General features: G+C 39.8%; 1 protein-coding gene across 1 annotated transcript in view; it reads right to left on the minus strand.

Annotated features, from left to right (window-relative positions):
• The window catches only part of ldlrad3 (low density lipoprotein receptor class A domain containing 3), a 129,262-nt gene that overhangs the window by 7,657 nt on the left and 108,214 nt on the right, over positions 1-13,391 (minus strand). The window contains exon 5 of the mRNA XM_066701037.1: positions 1,921-2,272. Within this exon, the coding sequence (XP_066557134.1) occupies positions 1,921-2,272 (352 nt within the window). The remainder of the gene's footprint in view (positions 1-1,920; positions 2,273-13,391) is intronic.

The raw sequence follows: 13,391 nt of genomic DNA on the forward strand, positions 1-13,391 counted from the left end.
AGGAACAGACAAGCTCAACTGTCTATTCCAATTAACTATATACACTGCGGGGTGCAGGAGCCAGCTCATGCACCACATGCAGAACACAGGAGCAAGTTACACACTGCCGTCCAGCAGCTAGTGGCAACAGATGCTCTACCGATGTCAATAATAAATTAACTATATACACACCGGGGCACAAGAGTAAACTCAAAAGCCTCCCACTAAACACAGCAGCGGAACTGTGCCCGTCATGTCCAGCCTGTAGAACCAAACAAAGGTGTCTGCCAGTGGGGTGCCTTGAAAAAGGGCCCACAATGTGGCTACACCTCGAGTCGAATGGGCCACCAGTTGTTCAGGCACCAGGTCTCCAGCCAACTCGTAGGCCGTGGTAATGGTGTCCACAATCCAGTGCGAGAGGCACTGCTTTGAAAGCGCCTGGCCCTGTGTCCGTGCGCCGTAAGACACAAACAAAAAAGGGAGGAGGATGGAAAGATATGGAAAGGAGAGAGCACTTTTGGGAGGAAAGAGGGAGCTCTCACTGACTGAATAGTAGCCACTACAGCACCCAACAGACCCCAAGTCATCAGGCAATCCCACTCAGGGGCCAGGCCCAGAGCTGGAGCAGGCCAAGGTTGGGATGCCACAGTGTGCCCTGCACCTGAGACAGCAGGTCCGCCCACAGGGGAAGCTGCCAAGGCTCTCCGACCAAGAGGGAAACCAGGTCCGCAAACCACTCTGCGGGGCCAGTGAGATGCTACCAGCAGAACTGTCACTCATTCCTGCCTGATCTTCTCCAGAACCACTGGGAGAAGAGGGAATGGTGGGAATGTGTACAGGCCAGAACTCGGACTGACGGCCTGCCGAAGCAGGGACAAGATCCTCACCTGTGGGGGGAGGAGGTGGGAAAGCCACATCCTCCCTCAAATCCACCTCCAAGGTCTCTCCATCCCATCTGTACCATGAACATGCACTGCAGCCAGCAGCCGCAGTGGAGTGTCTAGCAGGACTTGCCGCTGTAAGCGTGTCTCCACTGGCAACGCAACACAACACAGTGGGGGAGGGGCACTACACGCCAACTACACGTTACTGCACTGGGGCAGTACCAGGGAAGACTACTACCAAGTTGTGCCTTTTCTTTTGTGGCAACAACACGGGAGGTCCCATGGAGTAACACAAAGCACCGCTGAAGTGCGCCAAACAAAGCACTGCACAGTGCAAGCGCCGTGCGGGCTGTACAGGCCGTACAGGCCTAGTCACACCACGTGTGCTGGGGGGGTTACCAGGGACACTTGGCGCCACGCTGTTCAGAATCCAGAGGTGTGCTCTTGCTATGGAGGAAAAAGTCCTGTGGACAAAAACCAATACAGCAAACTAGCCTGAATAAAAATAATAATAATATTAATATTAAACGACTAGTAGTTGTGTGGAAGCTGAGATGAACCGAGGCGCCGACGGACTTCAGTGGCGCAGACGGAACAAAAGAGTGTGGCTAATTTAAATAAAATTAAAATAGCACAATAACACACAACTGTAGCGAATCGGTGGAAGGAAAGTATGTACTGCCAGCCAGCCGAACCTTTTATACAAACAGGAAGTGGAAGGGTCCTGTTTGAGTAACGGGCACAAGGGCCAATGGCAGCTTTGATAGACAGATGTCTTAGATATGTTCCAGTGATGCACGCTGAAAACCCCTCCCCCTTGGGCAGTGCTTCTAACTTGAAAGATAACACGAGATAGTCTACTCTTAGAGTTGTATTAAGAGTTTGTTATTTTAACAATCTGTTTCATACAACACATAAAATACTGCACATATGTGTTCATGTGCTAACTTGTGCTAACTGCTGCACATGCCAGCTTGAGGCACTCATAGATAACATGCACAGTACTACTTCCTCAATATTTGGTCTGCTCTTTAATGGTCATTCATGTCAGCAGTACCTTAGATCCAGGACTGCCTGAGAGTAAGAGGGGGGAGAGTCCATAGCCAGACCAGCACGGGGGTACAGCGCTCCGGAGAGGAGCTGGATGCCACGGCTAGTGCTGTAGGAGGCCGTGGCCTGGGGCCGGTCCAGGATGACGAGGCGAGACAGCAGCAGGGGCTGGTGCAGGCGGTGGAGAGGTTGGCCCACCCGGGGCAGCAGCACACTGCGCTTCCTCTGATGGTGCAGCACCAGGGCTAGTAGGGCCACCACCAGGACAAAGATGACTGCACTGCCAATCACCGCATATGTGATGCTGGGGTAGTAGCGTAGCCGATAGTCCAGAGTCACAAAGTCCTGGCCTGGGGCTTCTAGGAGACAAAGACAACAGAGACCGGTTAGGGCTTCACATTGTAACTGAACCAGGGCTCTCCTGAGAACACATGGTAGAGATACCACAAACATATTTCTGCCAGGTTACTAGATTATTACTGGATACCATATTATTGTTATCAAATGAATGAGAACTCTCTTTTCCTTGAAAAAAAATAGTATTAAAGTCGGTGTAAGTAGTTGTTACTAGGGTGGTCCTTGAAGGTTCATTGAAGTCTTTCAGGCATTTTTTCTCAGAAGCTGTTCCACCAAATTTTAATAGTAAAAACACATGATTTGTAACATACATAAGGCTTTTCAATGTCCATTATTTACATATAATTATATTGTTAGCAACCCCACAACCCTGAGGTATCCAAAGATATGTTTTTAATGCCTAAATCTGGCATCTCCACATGCAAATGTAGTGGTGTATTTGGGATTTTTGTGTTTGTTTTTGTTAAATACTCAAACAACCTAAAATAACTAGAATATTAACTATTAGTCCATACACTATTATAAACTTTTGTGTGTTTTTTCCTTAGTTTGGTGTAGAGAAACACTTTCACATCAACTTCCAGTGTGATAACTTTGATTTGGTCTAGCCCTACGTTTCACTGGTAAGGGGATTAGATATAGGATTTGCATGCAACATGGGGTCAGATTAAATCAAAACTTTGACCCACCCACTAACAGAAAACTACAGAATTGTACTCAGTTGCAGCTTCATTTTTAGTAAGATGCCACTTTTTTCTAATCATAAATGTAACCGCTATGATGAACAGGTTTGTAGTTTGCTATTATCGGGTGGGTCAAAGTTTTGATTTAATCCGGCCCAAGAATAAGATTTATACAGCAGTTATTATTTGGGAATACAAGTAACATTGATATAACATTAATTATATGAATTCAGTACTTTAACTTATGCTTTACTGTACCTTTCATCTCTGAAAAAGCGTATTAGACCCACTGTAATTAAAATGCAGTGCTATGAGGCTTGTCAGACTGCTGGAATGTAACAATTACTGCAGCTTTATTCATGACAGTGATGTGTGCTACTAAAAGGGAGTGCACAATACATGTGTTTCATCATTTGCTTGTGTCATCTCTAAAGGTGGCCTGTCAAGATGATTTCACAACAGACACATAGACTAGGACACTCAGCAAAGAGATGACTAATTTGCTTTTTAAAAGACTATTCATATTGCATCCTTCTAGTCCTTCTAAACAGGAATACAAATCACTGTTTCCCTGCCATATAAGCACATGCTATTTATTTATCAGTGGAGTTTGATAATTCTGTTATTAATTATATGAGTGTTTATTAATTAATTACAATAAATAACTTAATAAAACGTTTCACAAATTAATTCCAATTCAATGGAGAGTAGGTGGTTATGTATAATGTATTACACAGCAGATTGGGACATTACATGTATTTTGGACAATATAGTACAGCCATACTGCTGTATGTATTATTTACATTTAATTTAGTATCTGGCAGTACTTAAAAGAATATGCACACATACAGGTACCCAGGAAGTTACACATTATGCAGTTCGGGAACATACAATAAAATAACTGTACCTGTAGCCTACATGGTAGTGCCTGGAATAAAATAATAATGTAAAATAATGGCGACAGTTCTGAGTGGTGAAATAGACTTTTTATGACTACAAACCGATGGGGCTTTTGGAAAAATAGTGTGATAGAGCAATCGAACGTGCATAAAATGTTTTTTTTTTTAATGATTTTCGTGACTTTTCTGATTTTCTCTATTGACTTCCAGAATAACCTGAGAAAATATGGATTTCTGGTGGAGTTCCCCTTTAATGGGCTTTTTTTTTTTTTTTTTTGAGCGATTCACATGAATCAATCTGGACCAGTTTAACCCCCCTGAAAAGCTCAGCCTATACTTCAAGAGGTGGCTTTTAAGCCTCCAACTGCTGTCACTGCTGTCATATTGCCATTGTTTTCAATCTATTTACCAAATGTACTTCAAGGTAATATGTAGCATTTATTCTGCCCCCTTGGAAATGGATTCTTCAATTATAAGGTAAAACACTCTGTGATAATGATACTACTCTCCACTAGATATCCTCTGAAATCAGATCACACAGAATATGTAGTTATATATGAAGACATGCACATATTTCTGCATACATGAATACAAGAATGGGTTGTGTCTGATTCCTATAAAAAATCCACTTGCCAACTGAGAGCAATTTAAATCTAAAGGCCAATGCTCATTGGTTTGCATTTAAATTGTATCATCTGCATATTTAAAACAAAATAACAACAAAAAGTGCTTTTATATAGTAAGTGTTGTTTTCCCGCTATTAAATAATTCATACATTTGACCAGTAGAGTCACAAACACAAACAAAAGGTCAAATGAGAAAAACAACTCTTGATTATCAAACAAAGGAATTAAGGAAGGTTACTCTTAATATTCAATATTGTTACTCCAACCCTAACTTAATATGTTCGTTTTGATTAGGTATTTCGAAGTTAGTTTTATTAGTCTCAAATGCATCCCATAGTTTGCCAATGGGGAGCCTGTTAATTTATGATTGGGCACAACTGCGTTCAAATTGTTAATTTAAAAAAATCTTTGTTGCAGGACCTGCAGAAACACAAATACAAAACAAACTCTGAATAAGTTTTACATTTCTATCCTTCCAAACAGATGTAGAATCTTCAAGACAAACCAGATTGTTATAAAACACTCATCAAATCCTGGAAAGCAAACAAATCAAATCTCAGGAAGGATTTCAATTCCTTCACTGCAAGTTCTCAGTCATGCCATTTCCTGCTTCAGGAAAAAGGCCCATTTAACAGAGAATGTCCTGAGTTTTATTTGCAGAATACAAATGAATTATCCTAAAAATACAATAGTGAAGCAGTGAAATGTGGTAACTAAGGTTTTGTATAAATTCTTTGAGCAATTTTTTAATGAGGATGTAAGGTGGCATGGATGGGCGGTGCAGTAGGGGTGATCTATTCTTGATTTCTTGTTATTTCCATTATTATTTCCTATTTCTGGTGAAAGTAATTGTGTGAACAAAAAAGAAAAAAAGGCAATTAGACAGTGAAAAAGATTTTTATGCCTGCAGTCACTACCACCATGGCAACTGAATTTATTTCCGTTGTCTACCTAGTTTGTGGCAGTGTCAAGTGAGGCTGTGAAATGTCCCTGTAGTCTGTCACCTCTCCTCCACACTGCCATGCAAACAGCCTCTGGTTTACAAAAGAACATGCAGGAGATGGGGGCTGAATTAACAGGGTGCACCCTACGAGGCAAAAAAAAGGGAAATGTCTCTGAATGGTTAGCTCATCGCCTCATGTATATTCAAAAGACCAATTATAGCCTTGAGGAATAATTATGTACCCATCTCTGCTGGGTGAGAAAAAAAAAAAATATATATGTAGATAATTACTTTTATAAAATCATGGAAATTATTATTTATCTTTCCCCTTTCCATTTTAATCCCATTTGCAACAGATTTTATGATGCAAAGAAAAAAAAAACGCAAATGAAAAAGAACAAGCAATTTTCTGCATTTAAGTGAAGTGCAAGTTTTTTCAAAGCCTTTAATTGCTTGTCTAGAGCTCAACACAGAAAGCAACATTTATTTTTCATTTCATTTTTTCCCCCGGACTGTCAGCAGCAGCAATATCTTCTAATTTCCCAGCTGAGCATGTAATTATTCCACGCTTAGTTTTTTTTTTTTTCCTTAACTCTTCTTAGTCTGTGATAATTCTGTTTTTCAAATACAGTAATGGAACAGGTATTACTGACTCTATGCTGAGATGGAAGTAACATTAAACTGAAAATACAAATGATTATTTTTTTTATCAATAACACCAAACTGTTTTTTGCTTTTGGAAGCAGAGCTGATGTAAGCCTGAAGTAGGAATATTTTGGGGGGTCCCCCATCACATGCACATATTGTAAACCTTTAAAGAATAGTCAACACACACACACACACACACAATAACTAAAAAACACTAAAAGCAGGAATCTTTTTAGAATTGCCCATAAAAGATTATTAGTAATTGGAAATAAATATTTATTTTGTTTACATGCCATGTACAGCAAACAGTCATATAGGCCTACAGAGACAGTACAGAGAATGTCAATGTTTTTTAAAGATATTTAATGCGATGCAATGAAAACACATTTCCTAAAACGTGTACAAAGACATGTTTCACTATAACACACCACATAACTTAATTACAGGGAGTACAATTGCTGAATTTTCACGAAATCCCAGGTGATTAACTATGATTCTGCGTTCTTGTCTTGCTAATCAACAGGTGGTGAAACTGTTTTCCTCCAACTGTTAAACATTTATCTTTTACAACACCATATTTTCAGATATGTTTTCAAATAAGTTAACCACTAAAAAGGCTGTGCTGTGTCTTATTAAAAATCATATAAGAAAAAGCATGCTTAACATGGGCTCTGTCTGGAAACCCTCTCTGGTTACACGTAAAATGCTCCCATGGCCTCAATCTAATTTCCAAAAGAAAAACAGTCAACATAAACATGGCCTTCCACAATAAACACCCAATTGCAATAGACACTCATGAAAATGCATTTACCTTAACATGGACCCCAGACTTTCTATCTACTAAGGTCTTGCATACACTGCACCACAACTACAGGACTGAGTGAAAATGTTGCTTCTGTTTATTTAACCTTTTGCTCCTTAAGCAAAACACTGCCTCAGGGGATTTGGTTCTAGGACTGGTTTTCTACCATTCTGTGCCCTTTAGTATTATCTGTTGGTTATATACAATTACACCTCTGTCAGTGCTAGGGCCCCATTACTCTATTGTGTGAGAAAGGTCATTTTAGGTCATAGAAATGCTGTCAATAAAAACAACAGAAAATGCAACTGTGAAATCTTTTTTCTTTAGAGCATAAAAAATGTTTAATTTCATAAACCAAAAAAAGAGTGATTGGAATATAGTATTTCAATTGGCATTTTACCAAGAGTTATAAATGCTCAATAAATATGTAGAGATTCTACATTTACAACTTCACCTGATCTTCTTAAAAAAACAACGGTACACTGATGTAGATCAGAAAACAGCTTCTACATATATACCTAATCAATGTATTCAACTCAACAATTCATGAAATCTGTGAAATACAAGTCAGAAAGAAATGCTAAAACATAGCTTAAATTAAAACATAATTAAAATAATAAATTAGGCAGAGCTCAACCCAACCAAAAAACACTAAATTACGTATGCCTTGCTCATCTTTAAGTTAAAAACAGATTTGATAGTGACGATTAGTATGGATACAAAGAATTCTACTATGTGTTGACAGAAGTTCTCAATCTAATTTTGGGGAAAGCAGTGAACTAATTTAGCTTGTCGGAAGGAAATGGTATACTGGGGCGTGGAGAGCCTTGCTGGGCCTTGCTGGGCCTTGCTGGGCCTCCATTTAGATTTGCCTTAATTGAAGTTAGTCTTATTCCTAGTTTGCCTAAATTGTAGTTAATTCAGTCCAGCTGTAAGACTAGAGTGAAGGAAAGGTGACTTAGTCTGGGATTCTGGAGGTTGAGTCAGTGAGGTGTCAATTGGTGGCCAGAAGCTGAACACAAAGGTATTTAAGCAGCTGTAGAGAAAGAGCTGCGCGGTTTCTCAGTGACAGAAGGTCAAGCAGTTGATTTAGGGGACAAAAACCAAGAGACAGCACCAACAACTTACTAAATTTAGAAGCATGTGGCCAGTACAGTGTCAGGTTTGCAGAATGATTGCCTTTCTGGATGAACTCATCCAAGAAGATTTCATTTGTGAATGTTGTCGGCATGTTGAAATCTTAGAGATCAAGGTTCGTGATCTTGAGGCTCAGCTTGTTGATCTGCGCTGTATTAGTGATATGGAAGAACTGGTCAATCTGCCCATGAGAGAGATGGTGTGCACGCCAAAACCTAGGAGAGTTGAGACCGTAGAGCAGAAAAGTGTAAAGAACTGCTGCGTTACAGTAGGTCGTAACCGCAGAAAAGACCCTTAGAGACATCCCAAGAGCTAGAAATGCCCAACAGGTTCCAACTGCTGGACACCGAATTGGACAGTGACAGCTCCGAGGGTGATGGGGGGGCAATTGAGCACCAGAGCATCATGGTGCCCACTTCCCCCCAGAAGAGGGAGGTAGTTATAGTAGGAGACTCAATTCTTAGAGGTGTAGATCACACCTTATCTAGTGATAAGGAGACCTGCATGGTATCTTGCCTGCCTGGTGCTCAGGTTGCAGATCTACCTAAACTAGTAGACGGGCTACTGGCCAAAGCCGGGGGGAATCCACTGGTCATGGTCCACATTGGAACCAATGACATAGGAAAATGCAGGACAGAGGTTCTACAAGACAAATTTAAAGAGTTAGGAATGAAACTAAAGAGCAGAACCTTCTCAGTAGGTTTCTCTGAAATACTTCCGGTACCACGTGCATGGTCAGGGAGACAGACCGAGATTAGAAAGTTCAACACATGGTTGAAATCCTGGAAGAGGGTTTTAGATTTATGGAGCATTGGTCTTTCTTCTGGGATAGATGGGACCTGTACAAACCGGACGGTCTACATCTAAACAGAAGGGGGGCTAATGCATTGGGAGAGCATATGTGCAGAGTAATTGAGAATCTTTTAAACTAGGGACCAGGGGGGCAGGGAGCTCTGACAATGGGAAATGTTCCACTAAGGAAAGAAAACAAAGGGAAACTGCTAGTAGAAAAGTCCTTAAATGTTTATACCTCAATGCCAGGAGTAAAAGGAACAAGATGCTAGACCCAGAAGCCACAGTGCTGGCAGGTGACTATGATGTTGTAGGAGTGACGGAAACATGGCTTACAGAAAACGATGGGGATGAATACAAGCTGAAAGGATGCACACAGTTTAGGAGAGACAGGCAAAATCGAAGATGGGTGGGGTAGCATTATATGTCAGAAATGACACTATTGTAATGATCCTAGTAATGAAACAGAATCTTTGTGGGTTAAACGTTTGAATAAAAGATCTGGAGGATTAGTGGTAGGAGTGTGTTACAGACCACCCAACTCAAATATTTAGAAAGATGCTGCATTGTACAGTGTAATCAGGGCTGCATGTAGCAAGGATGTGGCTGTTATAATGGGGGATTTCAATTTCCCAAACTTAGACTGGGAAAGCCCAGTTGGGAATACAGAAGCAGAAATAGAAATGGTTGAGATGGTAAATGACTGCTTTCTAACTCAATTTGTCAGGGAACCAACCTGGGAGAGTGCATGCATTGACTTCATCTTTTCAAATGACCAAGACAGAGTCAGAGTTGGAGAACCAATGGCAAACTGTGATCACAAGATGGTTAGCTTTGAGGAATTATTTAAAAAAAAACAAGGACCAAGTCTAAAACAATGATCTACAATTTTAGAAAAGCAAACCTTGAGGTGACACTTAGAAGAGGTAGACTGGAGCACACTGGATACAGATTCAATTGAAAATGGATGGTTATATTTTAAGAATGTACTACTTGAGGCTCAGCAGAAATGTGTACCCAAACTTAGCAAATTGAGGACCAAAAAAACATTTGCCAAAATGGTTTAATAGAGGTATGCAAAAAAATATCATGAGAAATAAAATGCTGTATAGCGCATACAAAAGGGATAGGGATGAAACAGAATACGAAGAATATGTTGAGCTGCAAAGAGATCTTAAGAAAGGGATCAGGAAAGCAAAGAGGGAAATAGAAAGAAACATAGCTTTTGGAGCTAAAACTAATGCAAAGAGCTTTTTTCAATACTACAAAAGCAAGAGGTCAATAAAGGAGGAAGTGAAACAGCTAAAGGGCAAAAATGGAAGTATCTTGGAAAATGAACAAGATGTGGCAAATGTTCTAAATGAGTATTTCACAAGAGGTTTTCAGAAAAGAAAAGACAGATGACATGCCACAGGTTGACAATCAGTCCAGTCAAACCCTAAGAGAGATCAGGATAAATGAGGAGGAGGTACTAAAGGGACTAGCAGAATTCAAAACGAACAAATCACCTGGGTCAGATGGTATATTTCCAACAGTACTTAAAGAAATGAGGGAAATTATTTATAGGCCGCTAACTCAAATATTCCAAATGACACTTAGAACAGGGGATGTGCCAACTGACTGGAAGACAGCAAATGTCATACCAATCCACAAGAAAGGGGACAAAAATGAGCCAGGAAATCACAGACCAAATCAGTCTCACCTGCATCACCTGTAAAATGTTGGAAAAAATGATTCGACAGAAAATAGAGGAGCATCTTAATGAAAACCATATTCTTGGAGATAGTCAACATGGGTTTAGACGAGGCAGATCATGTCTTACTAATTTATTGGAGTTTTTTGAACATGCAACTGCAGCTGTAGATCATGTGAAAGCATATGATATGATATACTTAGATTTTCAAAAAGCTTTTGATAAGGTTCCACACCAAAGACTGATCCTCAAATTGGAAGCTGTAGGCATTCAGGGTAATGTAAGTAGATGGATTATGAACTGGTTGATGTATAGAAACAGAGGGTGTCGATTAGAGGAGTCGCTTCTAACTGCAGTGAGGTTGTTAGTGGAGTTCCACAGGGATCAGTACTAGGGCCTTTGCTGTTTCTAATCTATATTAATGATCTGGACTCTGGGATAGTTAGCTAACTTGTCAAATTTGCAGATGATACTAAAATAGGTGGCTCAGCAGATACAATCTCGGCAGCACAGGCTATTCAAAGGGACTTAGATAACATTCAGTTGGGGGCTGACACCTGGCAGATGAAATTCAATGTGGACATTATGTGGATTCCTCATTTTCTCCATCCAAACAGTGTGGGGAAGCAATAAAAAAGGCAAACACAATGTTAGGGTATATTGTCAAAAGTGTAGATTTTAAAACAAGGGCAGTAATGTTCAGACTGTACAATGCACTAGTTAGACCTCATCTGGATACTGTGTACAGTTCTGGGCTCCACACTTCAAGAAAGATAGCGCTGCTCTAGAGGCAGTTCAGAGGAGAGCAACCAGACTTATTCCAGGTCTGAAGGGAAAGTCCTACTGAGAGACTGAGGGAACTGAACCTTTTCACCCTGGAACAGAGGAGACTACGTGGGGACTTGATTCAAGTCTTCAAAATCATGAAAGGCATCGACCACATCAAACCAGGGGAGCTTTTCCAGATCAGGAGGGACACACACACCCGGGGACACAAATGGAAATTGGGCTTCAAGGCATTCAAGATGGAAAACAGGAGACACTTCTACACACAGAGAGTAGTCACAATCTGGAACAAACTCCCCAGCGATGTGGCTGAAGCTGAAAGTTTGGGAACATTTAAAAATAGGATAGGATCCTTGGATCACTAAGTTATTAATTAACTTAACTTAACACCAAACGAGCATGATGGGTTGAATGGCCTCCTCTCGTTTGTAAACTTTCTTATGTTCTTATGTTCTAAAAGGTTCTCATTTACAATATCAGCCTGGTCAAAGCAAAAAAACACCCATAAAGATAATTAATTAAATATAGAGAATAAAATCTAAAAGCTTTCACTAAAATAAAAGAATGAAACTTCAGCCTTAGTTGTAACTCATTGCAGTCAGATGAGGCTGACTGGTTTCTTTCAGAAAGAAAAGCGTCCAGAGAATAAGCACTGAGGCTTCTTTGAAGCCTGACAGGCTGGCAGTGCAAAGCCAAATAGACCTGTGTCTTCTTGAGTCCCACACACAGCTTGTTGATTAGCTTCTGACAGCACCTCTGTAAGACAGAAGGCCCAAAGCAGATTTTATCTTCACAATTGAAATAATATAATCTGATATTATGCATCTCCCTTAATGCTCTGTGCTTTAGTTTCTTTCCTAATCATGAGGTGTCAAGTTTGATAAAGACTCCCACATTCAACTATAATATCCAGGGTGAAATACCAGACATGGTGCTACTGAACCAGTGGGAGAAAGCAGCTGAGAAGTGCTGCACAACATATCTGATTATAGCAAAATTTAGCACTTGACAGAGCACTGTGCCCTAAAATGATTGTGTTATTAAAAAACATTTTGTAGAACTCTTCTGTTATAGGGAATAAGGAGTCCTTTAAAAGAAGTTGTGTCGCACCCAAAGCAAGCACAAGTCATGATCAGTAGGGATTTTTAGGGCTGCGTGGTTGGTATCCTGGTGTTAGACAAACAACATTTAGTAGGTATGTGGTTATGTAATGAGTATGTGGAATACAAATAATATAGATAGATAAGTAAATATATTAAATCCTATAAAAACCTATTAGCCATTTTCAAAAGGGGACAGACAGAGCAACAAACAGACATAGACATGGATAGTACATAGACATTTTACAGGTCTTTGCTCTCAGCAATAGTACAGTATTCATATGTGCTGCATTGAAAGTGTTCACTACATATCACTGAACTTGATTTTATCTCAAAATGTGTTCACACATTAAAAAAAAAATGTTAGGGTACTTGGATTTGACATGAACTTTAAGCACAAAATGGACGCATATGTTCGAACATACTGTCAAACAAAAGCAGCTTAATTTCAAAAAGAGTGAGCTATTAGACCTCCTTTAATACATGTTTGTAGAAGGGATAGGTTAGCCAATAGCTTTTCACTCTGTGAACACCTGCATAGGCATGGAAAACACATTATCACTGCTAGTTTTGTGCAGCTCATTTCATACTCAGTGAATCCTGGGATAGATTACTGACAACTGACAATTTGTTCACCTTTCGTAGTTTATATTCTGCAGTATAAGACAAGGCTGATTCCAAATGGACACAGACATTTATATTAACTAAATGGTGAAATCTTTTCATTAATCTTCACTTTCAGCTTCAATGCCAATTATATTAATATGGTAATAGGCCCACTGTTTTTTTTCTTCATAGAAGCAAAACTTTCACCTTCAAAATGGTAGAGGTTTTATTTTGGTGTGGCAAGTAACTGCTCATGACAGATTTACTTTGTATTGTAGTCCTGAAAGCTCATTGTTTCTCAAAACAGAGATGATGAATGGAATAATGAACGGGAATAACAGGTGCTATAAAACACATGCTAGGGTTATCTTACAAAATTGTCCTATTTTATGGAACACTGTATCTT

The sequence above is a fragment of the Amia ocellicauda genome, chromosome 4, assembly GCF_036373705.1.
Source record: "Amia ocellicauda isolate fAmiCal2 chromosome 4, fAmiCal2.hap1, whole genome shotgun sequence".
NCBI lineage: Eukaryota > Metazoa > Chordata > Actinopteri > Amiiformes > Amiidae > Amia > Amia ocellicauda.